This window comes from Mesoplodon mirus (assembly GCF_964341445.2).
Source record: "Mesoplodon mirus genome assembly, chromosome: 8".
Lineage (NCBI taxonomy): Eukaryota > Metazoa > Chordata > Mammalia > Artiodactyla > Ziphiidae > Mesoplodon > Mesoplodon mirus.
This window is the reverse complement of record NC_138984.1, coordinates 75396379-75413715: the sequence shown is the minus strand read 5'-3', so window position 1 is coordinate 75413715 and position 17337 is coordinate 75396379. Positions and strand designations below refer to the sequence as shown.

The following is a 17337-nucleotide window of genomic DNA, read 5'->3' as shown; positions in this document are numbered from 1 at the left end:
CACAATCAAGAGCTGACATCTTAGTTGTTAGGTATAGAAAATAAATTTAATCTTTTAGAAAAACAATTGAAACACAGGAGAAATATGATAAAGCATGTAGAAATGGAGAGGACATCTGTGTTAGGGAAACAGACTTTATAGGATAAAGGAGAATGACAACAGCTCAAACACAAATTCAGTGATGTACTGGGTTGAATGGTGTTCCCCAAAATGCATGTCCACCCAGAACCACAACATGTGACCTTATTTAGAAATAGTCTTTACAGAGGTAGTTAGTTACGATGAGGTCATACTGGATTAGGATGGACCCTAAATCCAATGACTGGTGTTCTTATAAGAGGAGAGACTCAGACACACAGGAAGAAGGCCATTTGATAACAGAGGCAGAGATTGCAGTGATGCAGCTACAAGCCAAGGATTGCCAGCAACCATGAGAAGCTAGGAGAGAGGCATGAAACAGATCCTTCCTCAGAGCCTCTAGAAAGAACCAACCCTGCTAACACCTTATTTTCAGACTTCTAGTCTCCAGAACTATGAGGGAATAAATTTCTGTCGTTTTAAGTCAACAAGTTTGTGCTAATTTATTATGGCAGCCCTGGGAAACGAATACAAGTGCAAACTTAAACTGGATCTTAAAAAGAAAATAACAAGTACTGGTGAGGATGTGGAGAAATTGGAACCCTTGTGCATTGCTGGTGGGACTATAAAATGGTGTGTAGCCACTGTAGAAAATGGTATGATGACTCCTCAAAAAATTTAACATAGAATTACTGTATGATCCAGCAATCCCACATCTGGGTATGTACCCAAAAGAAGTGAAAACAAGGACTTGAACAGATATTTGTAAAACTATGTTCATAGCAGCACTATTCACAATAGCCAAAAGGTAGAAGCAACTCAAGTGTCCATTGATAGATGAATGGATAAGCAAAATGTGCTGTGTACATCCTGTGGAATATTATTCAGCCTTAAAAAGAAAGGAAATTCTGACACATAATGCGACATGGATGAACCTTGAAGACATTAACATTATGCTTAGTGAAATAAGCCAGTCACAAAAGGACAAATACTGTATGATTCCACTTATATGAGGTACCTAGAGTTGCCAAATTCACAGGGACATAAAGTAGAATGGTGGTTGTGGGGAGGAGGGAGGAATGAGGAGTTATTATTTAATGGGAACAAAGTTTCAATTTTGCAAGATGAAAAAATTTTGGAGGTGGATGGTGGTGATGCTTGCACAATAACGTGAATGTACTTAATGCCACTGAACAGTACAGTTAAAAATAGTTACAGTGGTAAATTTTATGTTGTGTGTATTTTACCCTTTGAAAAAAGTTGAACCTTCTTGACAGGAATATAACAAACTTACCACAATGCAAGAGTTGGAAGCAAAACTTCATGAAGAACAGTAAGGAAAGAAAATGTAGGCAGTCTAAAACAGCCCAGTTGCAGCCTGGACTAGAAACAAACAGACTTTGAAGATAAGGCATTTCCATATGTTCCCAGTGTAAGAAGAATTTTTTTAAAGCCAGCCCATTCATAAAAGTCCCCTTGTCCTAGCCATGCACTGGTAGCCAATGTTCAACATGTTTTGCATCTAATGAAGCAACACACATTACTGCCTGTGCAATGAAGGAGTAGTCAGCTGTATATTTTTGGCAAAGAAACTATATTCACAATGTGGTAGAATCAAGAGCTTGCTAATACCATCTTCCTCCTCCGGCAGCATTAATGAAGAATTGTCACAAGTCTTACAGGCTTTGCAGATGAATTTGCAGATGACCAAACGTCATCTGCAACTAGGAAACTTACCCAGGAGTAATCAATTGTCAAACTGAAGGAAGACTTAGAACTCAAACTAGTGGCATTGATGGGAAGTAAGGAGGCAGAAGCCAACCAAGTAACTAGATTTCAAAAAAGAACAAGCCCAGGTGGAGAAACAGAGGATAGAGAAGCAGAAGGAGGAATGGAGAGCCATCCTGAAGTCTCCTGATGAAGAAAGAAAGGACAGCAGCCATTCTTCTGGAATCATAGGGATCATAAATAAAAAGAATTCTACCAAATTGTGACAAGGAGAAAAAAGCAGAAGAGGCCTTCATTGACTGAAGAATACGCAGACCATACATAATGCATACAGAACAATGGTTTGGGTTGAGATTACTGGCCATACGAGGTCAGATACTTGATTCAGATAATCTGTACCCCATCAACAGGATGCCAGCAATTTACTTTCCAGTTCTCATACTCTCTTCTGTTGGAATTAACAATGGTCTTAAGGGGCACAGGCTTCATTACACAGGCTTCTTGTGTTACACAGCACAATTAAAAATTAAAGAGTAAATGGAAACGAGGGGAATTGTTAAGAGCTGCGAAGCCACACTTACTTTTTTTTGTTTGAGACAGATTTTGCTGTGCTGATCTTTGTGCTTTGTAAACAAATTACAAATTTTCACTTGTGGGTGTGATTTTTTTTTATGGCAAGTTACAACTACGTTTTTATTATTACTATAAAAAGGAATCCAAAGAAATAAAGAATTTTAATTATTATTTCAAAGTAGTTACAGGTCTACCCAGGCTGTCTTTTCTTCTTCTCCTAGTCTGTCTTTCCAACTGTTTTTACTTTAGTCTAAATTCATCTTAGAGGGCTAAGTACTTTCCTCTGTATTCTCAGTTTTAAAAATGGTATTCCAAAAACTAACAAGAATGCAAGTGTGGGCTGCAGCTCTCTCCGATGTGTATTGAGTTGAATGCTTCTTACCCACAGGAACCACAGTGTCAACCACAGTGTCAGTGACATTTAATGAGATTTAAAAAGTCAGTCATTTTTTTCTGTGCATTTTCACAGTTATGTCTAACATTTTTACAGCTAAAGAGGTGTCCTCTCATACATACTCATCAAGATGTCCAGCAGTAAAAGGGAATGAGTCACAGTGGATTCAGTACAGGGACCACTGTTACACATCTGATCAGGCATTGCACAGTTTCTCAGAAGCCAGACGGTTTTGTTCAGAGCTTGGTAAGTTAAAATGTGTTGACTTTCTTTGACTTAATAATTTAATCACTGGAATTTTTCTTAGCGAAACCCTTTAAAACAAAGATTATATTTTTGAAAATATTTCTAAAGCACTGACTAATTATAATAGCATTATTATGCAATTGCCAAGTGGTGGGGAAATGGTTAAGTATTTTATGATATATGAGCTCAATGTAATATTGAAATAGCCATTAAAAATGATCAGTGTCAGACCTAGGGACACATACAGACTGAAAGTGAGGGGATGGAAAAAGATATTCCATGCAAATGGAAATCAAAAGAAAGCTGAAGTAGCAATTCTCATATCAGACAAAATAGACTTTAAAATAAAGACTGTTACAAGAGACAAAGAAGGACACTATATAAGGATCAAAGGATTAATCCAAGAAGAAGATATAACAATTATAAATATTTATGCACCCAACATAGGAGCACCTCAATATATAAGGCAAATGCTAACAGCCATAAAGGGGGAAATTGACAATAACACAATAATAGTAGGGGACATTAACACCCCACTTTCACCAATGGACAGATCATCCAAAATGAAAATGAATAAGGAAACACAAGCTTTAAATGACACATTAAACAAGATGGATTTAATTGATATTTATAGGACATTCCATCCAAAAACAACAGAACACACTTTCTTCTCAAGTGCTCATGGAACATTCTCCAGGATAGAGCATATCTTGGGTCACAAATCAAGCCTTGGTAAATTTAGGAAAATTGAAATCATATCAAGTATCTTTTCTGACCACAACGCTATGAGACTAGATATCAATTACAGGAAGAAACCTGTAAAAAATACAAACACATGGAGTCTAAACAATATGCTACTAAATAAACAGATCACTGAACAAATCAAAGAGGAAATCAAAAAATACCTAGAAATAAATGACAATGAGAACACGACGACCCAAAACCTACAGGATGCAGCAAAAGCAGCTCAAAGAGGGAAGTTTATAGCAATACAGTCTTACCTCAAGAAGCAAGAAAAATCTCAAATAAACAACCTAACCTTACACCTAAAGCAATTAGAGAAAGAAGAACAAAAAAACCCCAAAGTTAGCAGAAGGAAAGAAATCATAAAAATCAGATCAGAAATAAATGAAAATGAAATGAAGGAAACAATAGCAAAGATCAATAAAACTAAAAGCTGGTTCTTTGAGAAGATAAACAAAATTGAAAAAGCATTAGCCAGACTCATCAAGAAAAAAAGGAAGAAGACTCAAATCAATAGGATTAGAAATGAAAAAGGAGAAGTAACAACTGACACTGCAGAAATACAAAAGATCATGAGAGATTACTACAAGCACCTCTATGCCAATAAAATGGACAACCTGGAAGAAATGGACAAATTCTTGGAAAAGCACAACCTTCCAAGACTGAACCAGGAAGAAATAGAAAATATAAACATACCGATCACAAGCACTGAAATTGAGACTGTGATTTAAAATCTTCCAACAAACAAAAGCCCAGGACTGGATGGCTTCCCAAACATTTAGAGAAGAGCTAACACCTATCCTTCTCAAACTCTTCCAAAATATAGCACATCACTAATCATTAGAGAAATGCAAATCAAAACTACAATGAGGTATCACCTCACACTGGTCAAAAAGTCTACAAACAATAAATGCTGGAGAGGGTGTGGAGTAAAGGGAACCCTGTTGCACTGTTGGTGGGAATGTATTTTGATACAGCCACTATGGAGAAGAGTATGGAGATTCCTTAAAAAACTAAAAAATAGAACTACCATATGACCCAGGAATCCCACTACTGGGCAGATACCCTGAGAAAACCATAATTCAAAAAGAGTCATGTACCACAATGTTCATTACAGCACTATTTGTAATAGCCAGGACATGGAAGCGACCTAAGTGTCCATCGACAGATGAATGGATAAAGAAGATGTGGCACATATATACAATGGAATATTACTCAGCCATAAAAAGAAACGAAATTGAGTTATTTGTAGTGAGGTGGATGGACATAGAGCCTGTCATACAGAGTGAAGTAAGTCAGAAAGAGAAAAGCAAATACCGTATGCTAACACACATATACGGAATCTAAAAAAAAAAAATGGTCTGACGAACCTAGGGGCAGGACAGGAATAAAGACACAGACGTAGAGAATGGACTTGAGGACACCGGGAGGGGGAAGGGTAAGCTGAGACGAAGTGAGAGAGTAATATTGACATATATACACTACCAAATGTAAAATAGATAGCTATTGGGAAGCAGCCGCATAGCACAGCGAGATCAGGTTGGTGCTTTGTGACCTCCTACAGGGGTCGGATAGGGAGGGTGGGAGGGAGACACAAGAGGGAGGGGATATGGGGATATACGTATGAATATAGCTGATTCACTTTGTTATACAGCAGAAACTAACACAACATTGAAAAGCAATTATGCTCCAATAAAGATGTTATAAAAAGAAAATGATCAGGCTTCCCTGGTGGCGCAGTGGTTGAGAGTCTGCCTGCCGATGCAGGGGACACGGGTTCGTGCCCCAGTCCGGGAAGATGCCACATGCTGCGGAGCGGCTGGGCCCTTGAGCCATGGCCGCTGAGCCTGTGCGTCCGGTGCCTGTGCTCCACAACGGGAGAGGCCACAACAGTGAGAGGCCCGTGTACCGCAAAAAAAAAAAAAAAAACCAACAAAGAAAAAAAACAAAACAAAAAACTGCTAAGTAAACTATTATGTGAAAATACTGACAAATGAAACCATTTTAAATATAGCTAGATATGCTTAAATGAAAGGATTAATAAAGTTGGTTAAGCAGTAAATACAAAATTGTAGATTTTTCATTACCTAGTCATTAATAAGTGAGCTTAGCCTGACCAGGGTAACAAAGTCTAAGAAGCATGGATTGTTCATCCATTCTGCAAAAGGGGTGGCCCACACCTCTGAACACTATAAGGGACAGGACTTTTTGTCTTCAGATTTAACTAAAATGAAAGAGCAGCAATGATTGACTCCCTCCCATGAGAAACTTGGCAGGTAGTCAAACTGTGAAACGACTTCTAGGGAGACCACCTAGAGTATTTCAAGTACCTGCATCCTTGGGTCTCAATTTAGGCAGGCAGATGACATTTATCTTATGTATTTTACTAACTTGTGGAGACACTTTACTGATTTAAAAATCTCCTTGTTACTGCTTAGCTACATGATGGAAACTTTTGTGTGGGAACTGTTGTGTGTTATACATGTTACACGTGATGGGAACTATTTTGAGCTCTATATACATGTTCTGAAAGTCAGAAGCCTCTTGCTCCTAAAGGAGAAAAAAAGGTTTACTGTCATTGTAGTGTAGGGTTTAAGCACTCAAGCCTTGGAGACAGACAGGTCTGGGTTCAAATCCCAGCTTCCCTACTAACTAAGCTGAATGATATTGTGGGAGCTACATAATTGTTTCTCTTTCTCCTCTGAACAATGAGAATGAAAATAGTACTCACTTCACAGTTTGGGTAAAGTTTGGGTTGTTGTAGGAATGAATGAAATGGGATAATGTGTGCTAATTTATCACAGAGCTCTGCAAATGGAGAGCATTCGTAACTACTCTTATCATCAGAAAGATTGAGATTGACTTTCTATTTCTAAAGCTGTCTAGCTATGAAAGTCTGACAAACTTACTTAATCTTCTTGCCCCTCCATTTCCACATCTGTAAAATAGTGATAATACCTTTTCTACAGGATTACGTAGTATTAAACAAGGTACAGTACCTGCACACTGTGGTGATCTGTAGAGGAGAAAAGGCTTTCCTTTGCCCTTCTTTAAATATTTCACACCACAAAATAAATGCCTTAGTTCAAGTATGGATAAGCTTGTTTGGGTTGAAGACTATTTGATTCCATTTAGGATGGATTTCCAAGTCTAGTTATTCTTTTGTTTCTATCCCTTACCTGATACTGGTGATAGCACTGTTATCTCTGTGGGTTTAGGGCAACCTATCAAACTTCAAGAATACTCACTCATTCAGTGCCATAGTATATTTAGGAACTTACAATGGATGACCAAGTACTCTTAAGTATGAAATCATATTAAAAGGAAGGCCAATGCTCTCTGACATCGCAAACCTATTTGCTTTTATTTTCATTTTAACAGAAGCAAAGTTAAAGCTGAGTTATTATACGGAGCTGGTTGTTGAGGAGAGAGTGTTGAAAATCTATAGGGGAGCACAGACTTCTACCATTACATACCCCATGCTTATGACTAGCTGTTCATACAGAAAGGTCTCACTGGTTAGGTAGTTCCAAGATCCAAAAATATTACCAGGTAAACATTTTGAGGAAATGCAAAATTTCTATATACAAAGTTTCAATCTAGAACATTACTAACTTTTTTAGAAGGTATTAATGTTATATTTTTAAAAATCTGAAATATCAGATTTTAAGAACATTCTGTGTCAAGTTTGAATATCTTCGTGATCTTGATCATGATAGTTTTTTTCAAATGGCTGGTTGAGAATAAACCACTTCCCTAGTTTGCATAAAGCTAATTGGTTTGGGGTTTGTTTTCCTTCAACAGATCATTCTGCAACTATCGTTACCATAAAGGATGAAGATGAGAATAAATTTGTGAGCAGACTGATGAGGGAAAATAATAACATTACCATGAGAGTTTGGCTTGGATTATCTCAACTTTCTGCTGGTAAATGACATATCTGTATGTACAGTGTGCAAAGAGAGTTCTAACTTGTCCTAAATACCAAGTCGGCCTCACTAAAGAATGTCAAGTGGTGGCTAATTCGAATGCTTCTTAGTGATGAATAAACTAGGTCTGCTGTTTTAGAGGCTCATAAATTCCTAATGAATAAACAGGTGACTTATTAGTAATGATGGAAACACTAATGAAATAGAAAATCAGGTTAAATCAACTGGAATTGTTTTAGAGGCTTAAGATACTTGGGTCAACAGAATTTGTTTTTCTCCTGTGGCAATATCTGTGTCCCTCGTGTCCCCCACCAGGAACCCTTAGATTTCTAGTGTCTATCACACAGTGTTTTTGTAGCTTTTAACTGTTATTCAGAAAGTTCTCTTCCTGTTGTTCCCTTCCCTCTTGGAACGTTTTTTACCATAGAGCTAAATTAAGTCTTAATGGTGATTTTTTTTTCATACTAGCTTAGTAAAATTGCAGAAATTTGGTTCAAAAAGGTTTGTGGAAGAGTTTTTCAACAAGGCGTAATAGATAGAGGGTTTCAGTGTACTTGGAATTGATAAAGAATGAAGAGTACAAATTTGATAGAAGAATAGGAAGTCTGCTTCACATTTTATGCAAATTTGAATTCTAAATAATGTGAATTCCAAAATATTAAGTATGTGTCAAAAAGTCAGTGAATTCAAAGTTGGCCATCTAAATGAATTATAAATTGTGTTTATACTGTCACCACAAGGTGGCGCAACCTCAGCTGGAAAGCAAAAACGGAGTCATGGTGAGGAGGCCTTCTTGGACCCCGCTGGACCTTTCCTTGCCCACCGGGAATGATTATTAATGGGGGAGGGGGGCGGAGAGCAAGAGAAAAGGGATACAGGTCTTTAGAAGCCTATCCGTCACAGAATAAATGTACAGGCATTCTGCACTTTAATCAAAGCACCATATTCTGCATCAGTGCTGTCTAACAGAACTTTCTGCAAAGATGAAATTGTTCTATATCTACCCTGTCCAGTGTAATAATCACTAGCCATATATGGCTATTGAACCCTTGAAATGTGGCAAGTGCAGGTGATGGACTGATTTTAATTTTTTCACTTTCAATAAATTTCATTTTAAAATAGTGGCACAGCACAGTTCTAAGGAAATAAATTATATGAGCCATGTACCTTTTAACCTTAGTAATTTAGTTGCAATAAACATAGTTGTACTTAATTTCTTTCTTTAGATCAGTCCTGGAATTGGTTAGATGGATCAAAAGTGACATTTGTCAAATGGGCAAATAAATTTAAGAGTGGCAGTGGACAATGTAGCATTTTGTTAGCTTCAAATGAAACTTGGATAAAAGTTGAATGTTCACGTGGCTATGGAAGAGTTGTCTGCACAGTTCCCTTGGGTAAGTATGTAACCTGTCCTTAAGGAACACTTTGCAGAATAGGTCAGGAAATAAATGTACAATTCAACAATGTGCAAAGTTTTGTACTTTGTGTTAAAGTACTTAGTCCTTAGATTATATCCAAACAATCTTGATTAACTCATAGATTCTTTCCCTCAGAAAAATAGATTACAAATGACAGTAAATGCATAAGATGTCTGGGACTCCCAGAGGAAAGTGCTAAACTGTCCAAACTTTGTATATTCTTTCCTAAGAAAAATGGAAGCTGCCAGAGTATTAGGGAGGTCATTTCTTTGAAAATGTTAAGGTGTATTTTATTCCATAGTTCAAACATGTAAAAACTCAAAGGTCTGGGCTTCCCTGGTGGCGCAGTGGTTGAGAGTCCGCCTGCCGATGCAGGGGACACGGGTTCGTGCCCCGGTCCGGGAAGATCCCACGTGCCACAGAGCAGCTGGGCCCATGAGCCATGGCCGCCCAGCCTGCGCGTCCGGAGCCTGTGCTCCGCAACGGGAGAGGCCACAACGGCGAGAGGCCCACGTACGGCAAAAAAAAAAAAAAAAACTCAAAGGTCTAATTCTGCAGTTAGTTTGTTTCCTTTCTCCTCATTCCCATAAAACTCATAATTAACAACAATGCAAAACTATTTAATTACTTTAAGTGTCCTGAGTATCTATAGGAAATCATAATTTGAACTTCCATTTCATCATAACTGATACATAAAATAACCACAAAAATCTTATCTTAATAAGCTCTAAAATTTTCACATCAACATATTTAAAGATTAGCATAAAACGTTCAGTTTGGTGTACAAATATTAAAAATAAAACCCTAATTCTAGGTGACCAGTATCTATATATTTATGCATTGATTCAGCGAATATTTAGATTATCTGTTTTATGTGTGGAGCTATACCCATGTACAAGACAGATAAGATTCCTTTTCTCACAGAGCTTACAGTCTAATGGAGGAAGACAGATAATAAGTAACCAAGCAGGTCTGTTTTTAAGAGAGAGGAAAATATCAAATAGTTATAAACTCTATATAATGGAGACTAGGGGATTGACTACTCTAGATCAGGTTATCAGAGAAGACATCTTAGAGAAGGAGATATTGAAGCTGAGATCGGAAAGGCCTTGGGGACCAGGGTAGGAGTCATAGCAGGCAGAGGTGCCAGCTGGAGCAGAGAGCCTAAGACAGAAGAACTTGCTGTGGGCTCAGGGAAGAGCTGCAAAGTAGACAGGTGCCAGACACTTAGGGCTTTGGAATCCTGAGTCAAGAGTTCAGGTTGCATTCTGAGTGGAATGCAGAGTGACTAAAAGATTTGGGGGGAAAAAAAAAAGATTTGTGGGGGAGCAGAGTTAGAGTAGTATAAACCAAGAATTCTGCTTTGGCATTTTGAACTATCCATGTGGAGATGAGCTATCCACATGGCATGTGCAGTGTGTGCCTTTGGACATATGAGAGAGAAGGGAGGTCAGCATAGAGATGGTATTAAAGCCATGGGAAAAAATGAGTGCATCTCGACAGCATGTAAACAGGAGCCTGGGACAGTGTTTGAAATTGAATAGCAAGGAACTAAATGAGGTCATCCTAAAGGCTTAAATTCCTCTGAAGCAAATAATACTTTATTTGGCACTAGGTAAGTCAAATACAAACATTTACAACTTTTAGCAGTTTGCTATCAGAGTAAGGTAATATACTGGGAATGATGGTCTCAGGGATGATAGGAAGGGAAGTGAGAATAATGATAGCCCTTTAATTTCTTTGGAAGAAAATTGCTATAGCAATGAAGAGGATTTGAATGAAAAGAGTTAAATTGGAAAAGAAAACACTTAAGTGTCTGATGATGAATTGTGTTCACAATCAGGTACTTAGTGTATCTAATTTGTACAGTGTTTACATATGTGACATAGAGCCTAATGTATAAAATCAATAATAACCACTTTTATATTCTCTCCTCCACTGTCAAACCTTTCCCTGTTCTAGGCCCTGATTACAGAGGAATGGGTATCACATTTGCTGTGCTCAGTTTCTTAGCTCTCATCAGTGGATTGGTCTGGTTCCTTTTCCAAAGGAACCGTTTGCACTGGGTGGGCTTCTCTTCAGTTCGGTATCAACAAGGAGCCAATGAAGATGAAATTATGCTTCCTTCTTTCCATGACTAAACTCTTCTAAAGGTTTGCTAATTTGCACTGATGGTTTAGGAAAAATGAGCCATTTAAAATTTTCCCAGTGTCAGTATTTACTCTGTTTCAACATAGAAGTCTTAAGTACTTTTTCTTTTTTTGTTTAATTGCTATCCTGGTATCTACAATTACACAATTACCCACAAATGCCATGTTTATAACTCTACTTAATAGAATGAAAAGGAACCAAAGCTGGAACTAAAGTCCAAATTGTTCATAAGGTAATAAGTTTAATGTGCATTTTTCTCTGTAAGAATGTGGTTGGTAATAAGGATATGTATATTTTAATGGTATTTTAACACAACATCTTAGGAAATCAAAACTGGCATATTACTAGGTCACAGATCTACCTTTTAAGAACATCCGAGCCAAATGCAAAATTAGTACCTCAAGGTAAAAACACAACTGTAAATAATGTCAACATTGTTTTAAAATAGTCATTTGTAGCATTTGGGGGAAATTATTGAACAATGAAACATGTAAACAGCAAAATGGTGCCTCTTGGCAAGAGTTTCTTATACTATTCCAAAGATATTTCACACCAAAATTATTTAAATGCAAATGTTTTGTTCTGTTCATAGTTTTGGGTTTTTTGTTTTTTTGTGTTTTTTTTTTGCCGTATGCGGGCCTCTCACTGTTGTGGCCTCTCCCGTTGCGGAGCACAGGCTCCAGGCGCGCAGGCTCAGCGGCCATGGCTCACGGGCCCAGTCGCTCCGCGGCATGTGGGATCTTCCCAGACCGGGGCATGAACCCGTGTCCCCTGCATCGGCAGGTGGACTCTCAACCAGTGCGCCACTAGGGAAGCTCCATAGTTTTTTTTTAAAAAAGATTTAGTACTTAACATTTTTCTGAAATGTGTTTTTTTGTTTTATGTACAACATATAACTTTTCTTTTTAAAGGGAATCAACTAAGGATAAGATTTTTTTTAAATTTCACAATTAATATACTTACATAGTATAACAACTTCTGACTAAGAAATTTTTATGACTTTGTTGCCTTTTTACATAAGCTAAAGAGAAAAGAGGCCTGTGAAGGTAACTGTGTATCTCACATTTGTAAAAATGAAAATTTTACCATGAAACTCTAAACCTTGTGATTACTACTAAAATATTTAAAATTAGGAATGGTTTAGGAAACAGTCTTGTGGTTATCGTTTTGAATTTTACCACCTAGAATATATTCTCAATAATAGCTTCTACTGCATATGGTGAATGTTTTATTCAGTGTTTAACTTATACTTGTACTTTAGAATATTTTTGTATAAAATCCACAGATTTATTTTAAAATTTAGAGTGTTTATACTATGATAACATTGTAAATAAATTTCTAAGACAACTTTAGTACAGTCTAAAACTCTGTAGTACAGTTGTCCTGAACTATTTTTTACTGAATTTGTTAAACTAATTCTCTTGCTCTATGATCTGTACAATTTTAGTTGTTAAGACTTCCTTCAAAGAACTAAACAAACTGGATGCAAAAAGTACAGGTATATGTAGTAGTGATGACATAATAAAGTCGTTTTATTTTTTAAGTAAAAGTGTTGTTGATCCTTGTTGGGGAAAAGAAATCTCTAGATTGGGCTTTATTATCTTAGGCATATAGCAGGACAAGAAATAAAGTGTCCAGCTATTGTAAAGCAAGGCATCCTTAAGATTTTGTGTGCATTTTTAAAAGAATAAACGAAATCATCCCTACATCTCTGAATGTTTGATCTTAGGCTCTTTTTTTGATTCCTCTGACTCAGCGTTTCTTTAAACTACTGGATCAGCAGGGATTCCACCTATCATCCACTTGCTCCTCATTCTGTGTGCTCCCTTCAGGAGATCCCGTATACCACCTCCCACCCCACGACATTCATCAACCACTTCTAAGTCAGTAGTTCAAATATCTAGTTTATGTTTCTAACTCCCACTGAACAATCTCCATGAAAGTCCTTCTCAGCATGATCAGAACTGCCTGTATTGTGTTCCCTTCCTCATTTCCCCTGTTCCAAATGTCTCAGAAGAACTGAAGACAACTTTTTCCAATCTTCCTAACTAATCCAACACCCACATGTGATCTGACAAAATTGATATTTCAAAACCAGGCACCTAAAAAAGCAGGCAAATACACCCAATGATCAGGTATAGGGGACAAATTTAGAAGTGCTACCAATGACTGTCCTCTCACAGCATGTTCCCTTCCCTGATCCCAGGGCAAGATGTTTCATTATTTGGGAGATCTCCTCTGCAAATGGCTGCTGTAGTGTTGGCAACCCCCAGTCCTGACCCCACTGCTGAGTTGAATCTAGGGAAAGCCAGAGATTCAGGTTCCTTTCTTTTAGGTTCATTTAATCCTAAAACCCTCTTGGAGAAACAGAGACCTGATTGTTAGGTCTTTGCTCAACAACTTTTTATCTAAAAAGACAAATTTTAACTATATATATCAAAGACTTTTTTTTTAATTAGACCTCATGATCTGTACAAAGTTAACTCTGATTTCCTGTATATTCTACATTCAAACATTTTCACAATATTACATCTCAACAAATTTAGTATACACCTATTTCTCTTTTTTCCCAAGCTAACTTAATCACAAGCAGAATTTGAGACTTTTTTTCTATTCTCCTAAACAGTTCTTCTTCTTATATTCTCCTTGAATTAATATGAAGACAGTATACCCCTTGTTTCCCAAGCTAGAAACTCAGAAGTCATCCTTAAATTCTCTTTCTCATCTCTCTAATCCAACAATTCTGTCAGTTTTTTCCCACACTTCTCATGAACTGGTTATCTCCATTGCCAGCTGTCTTAATTCAGACCTCTATCCTTTTTTGCTCCCTGGATTATCTGCACGAGGCTCTTCACTGGTCTTCCTCATCAGCCTTTCCTCTTCATCCCATTTTTCCCGTTCCTGGGCCTAGGGGACCTGAAATTCACAGAGGAGGACTCCCCCTCTGTTTTGGTCTAAAGTTATCTAGGCCTAACTTATCTCACAACAAGGGAGCTCAGCAGTGCCCAGCCCAGGACCCTCCCCAGGGACCTTATGTGGGTTGATGTAAGTCCTGAGAAGTCCTAAGAGGGTATCTGGTTCCCTGGCCAAATACCCTCTTAATACAATGTAAGGTCAAGTCAATATTGCTCCAATTGCTAAACAACAAAGAGCCAAAGTCAGATAAAACTGGAATCCAGGAATCAGGAAAACATTGGTGATTTTAACCAATGGAAATGCAGGAGATCACCAGAATCCAGATGGGAGTGAGCTGAAAAATGAAAGGGAAATTAGGAAATAGAGAACATGAAATCTTGAGAAGTATGTAGAGATGGGCCATAGCTAGAGAGAGAAGGAGAGTTGAAGAAGATTTTTTCCCAAAGGAGAGCAGAAAGAGATTCACAGGTTGAGAAGCATAGAGGAAAGAAAACAAAACACACCAAAAACTAAAAACGATGGACAGAGAGAAGTTGATGATGCCGGGGAGAGATGGGGAGTTATTAATGGAAGAAAATCTTGGAGAAGATGGGATGAGAGGGGCAGTTCTAAACCCACATAAAGAGGAACTAGGTTTGGATGGGATGGGAGGAAGCATGCATTCCTCTCTGAGGACAAAAGAGAAAGACCTGTGTGGAAGGGAAGGGGAGAGCAGATAAGTATTTGAAGACGTTTGTCTACACCTGATGGCCCCTATTTTCCTATTGAGTAGAAGGTGAGGTTTTCTGCCGAGAAAGACAAGTATCAAATGGGGTTTCAGCGTGAAGAGCATAATAAAAAAAATTGAAATATTCTGTGTGGGGAATGAGAGAGGAGAATGAGCAAGACAAAATAAAAAGATTGCAGAAGAGGCTTACTGGGCCCAGATGAAATTAAAAGCCATATATTAGTAGAGGCAAGCATCAAGAGAATTAATAGATTTCCTCTACCTGCCCTCAGCTACTTCACTAAAACTGAGGGAAAGGAGACTAAGAAGAAGAAAGAAGAGACCCCATCCTCAAAAACTTAAAAATAGAACTACCATGTGATCCAACAATCCCACTTCTGGGTGTATATCCAAAGGAAATGGAAACAGGATCTTGAAGAGAGAACTGCACTCCCATGTTCATTGCAGCATTATTCACAATAGCCAAGGTATGGTAACAACCTAAGTATCCATCAATGGATGAATGGATAAAGAAGATGTGATACACACACACACACACACGAATATTATTTAGCCATGAGAAAGAAAGAAATTCTGCCATTTTCAACAATATTGGTGAATCTGGAGGGCATTATACTCAGTGAAGTAAGTCAGACAAAGAATGACAAATATGTATGATATCACTCATATGTGGAATCTAAAAGAACCAAACTCATAGAGAGTAGAATGGTGGTTACCAGGGGTGGGAGTAGGGGAAAAGGGGGGATGTGGTTTAAGGGTACAAACTTCCAGTTATAAGATGAATAAGTTCTGAGGAATATACAGCATGGTGATTATAGTTAACAATACTGTGTAATATAGTTAAAAGTTGCTTTGAGAGTAGATATTAAATGTTCTCACCACGAAAAAGAAATGGTAGTTATGTGACAAGATGGAACGCTATGGTGGTCATCCTTTTGCAATATACATCAAATCAACACACTGTGCACCTTAAATTTACAAAAGGTTATATGTCAATTATATTTCAAAATATTTCAATAAAGCTGGAAGTTTTAAAAAATTTTTTTAATTTTGAAAAAGGGAAAAAAGGAAGAGACCCCAGGAGTCAGAGTTGGCCAGGTGGATGCAACAGAGAAACAAGGGAGGGTATGGTATCCAGGCTCGATGAAGAAGGGAGAAATAAAAGGCCAGGAAAAATGAAGTCAAGGGATTGGAGTCTGGAATGAGGTCAAAGAGAAGTGAAAGAGAAGGAAAAATAAAAGGTATGAGGCGTAACTGGAAAGTAGAACATCATAGTGAGAGATTTTGATAAAATAGTGTATTATTCCATGCAGACGTGGTTAAGTAGTCTGTTTTGTCATATTAGCATAAAAAATGAGGAAGTATGCATCAGAGTTAACAGTGGGGAAAATATGTCTTCCCTTAGTTCAAATGACTTAAAAATAAAAGACTGCTGAAATGGGTTATTTGCCTAAATGATGTTGATTCATTAAGGTTCTACTTCTATGGTAAATCTAACCATTATATGACAATTAGTTTTCACACAGAGTAATCCACATTGATACAATATGCTTTGGTGCCCGAGGTGGGGGGTGGAGATGACTTTTCCAAATACATGACTGCATAGAGCTGTTCATTTTACTTGTGTAGTTAGCAGGACAGAAGTGTCCAGAATCAGGATGTTTTTGTATTTAATAAACATTGTGTACATTTGGAAGGATTTGCTTTGGATTTGAGTTTAGTATATAAACCCATTATTGACAGTCTGAGAGGAATGATGGACATGAATAAGTTGAGCAAGACATTGATACTTTGGCAAGAGAGACTGAACCTGGAGAGGGTGGGAGAGTCCAGCAGAAGACCTGGGCTCTGGTTCATTTTTTGGCATTCACTGTGTGCCTGTGGCTAAGTGATGTCCCTTCTTTGGACCTCAGTTTCCTTATCAGTAAATGAAGATGGCCCCTACCACCTCTAACATTCTGTGACTCTCCTTATAGACCCCTTTGGTCAGATAGATTTCCTTGGTGCAATCACTCCATTTCCGACTGGACTATTAGAGGAATGGAAAGGGTTAGAAAGGATTGGAAAAGGTTAGACTTGATCTTTTAGAATAAACTTTAATTTTTGAGCAGTCTTAGGTTAAAAAATGAGCAGAAAGTACAGAGAGTTCCCATATACCTCCTTATCTCTCCCCACATTTCCCTATTATTAGCATCTTGCATTAGTGTGGGACATTTGGTAAAACTGATGATCCAGTATGGATACATTATTATTAACTAAAGTCCATAGTTTACATTAAGATTCATCTTTATGTTGTATATTCTATGGGTTTTGACAAATGTATAATGATATGTGTCTACCATTATAGTATCTTACAGAACAGCTTCACTGCCCTAAAAGTTCTCTGTGCTCCACCTCTTCATGCCCCCCTTCCCACCTCCCCCAACCCTTGGC

General features: G+C 37.7%; 1 protein-coding gene across 2 annotated transcripts in view; it reads left to right on the top strand.

Annotated features, from left to right (window-relative positions):
• Nucleotides 1-17337, top strand: part of LOC309809112 (CD302 antigen) — a 128166-nt gene that overhangs the window by 79252 nt on the left and 31577 nt on the right. Inside the window, exons 32-35 of one of the 2 annotated variants that reach the window (XM_082629883.1) lie at nucleotides 2870-3019; nucleotides 7568-7690; nucleotides 8919-9086; nucleotides 11073-12977. In XM_082629883.1, coding sequence (XP_082486009.1) covers nucleotides 2870-3019; nucleotides 7568-7690; nucleotides 8919-9086; nucleotides 11073-11251 — 620 coding nt within the window. In that variant the 3' untranslated portion in view covers nucleotides 11252-12977. Of the gene's footprint in view, nucleotides 1-2869; nucleotides 3020-7567; nucleotides 7691-8918; nucleotides 9087-11072; nucleotides 12978-17337 lie in introns of those variants that run through there. The other variant, XM_082629885.1, reaches the window with a different exon arrangement.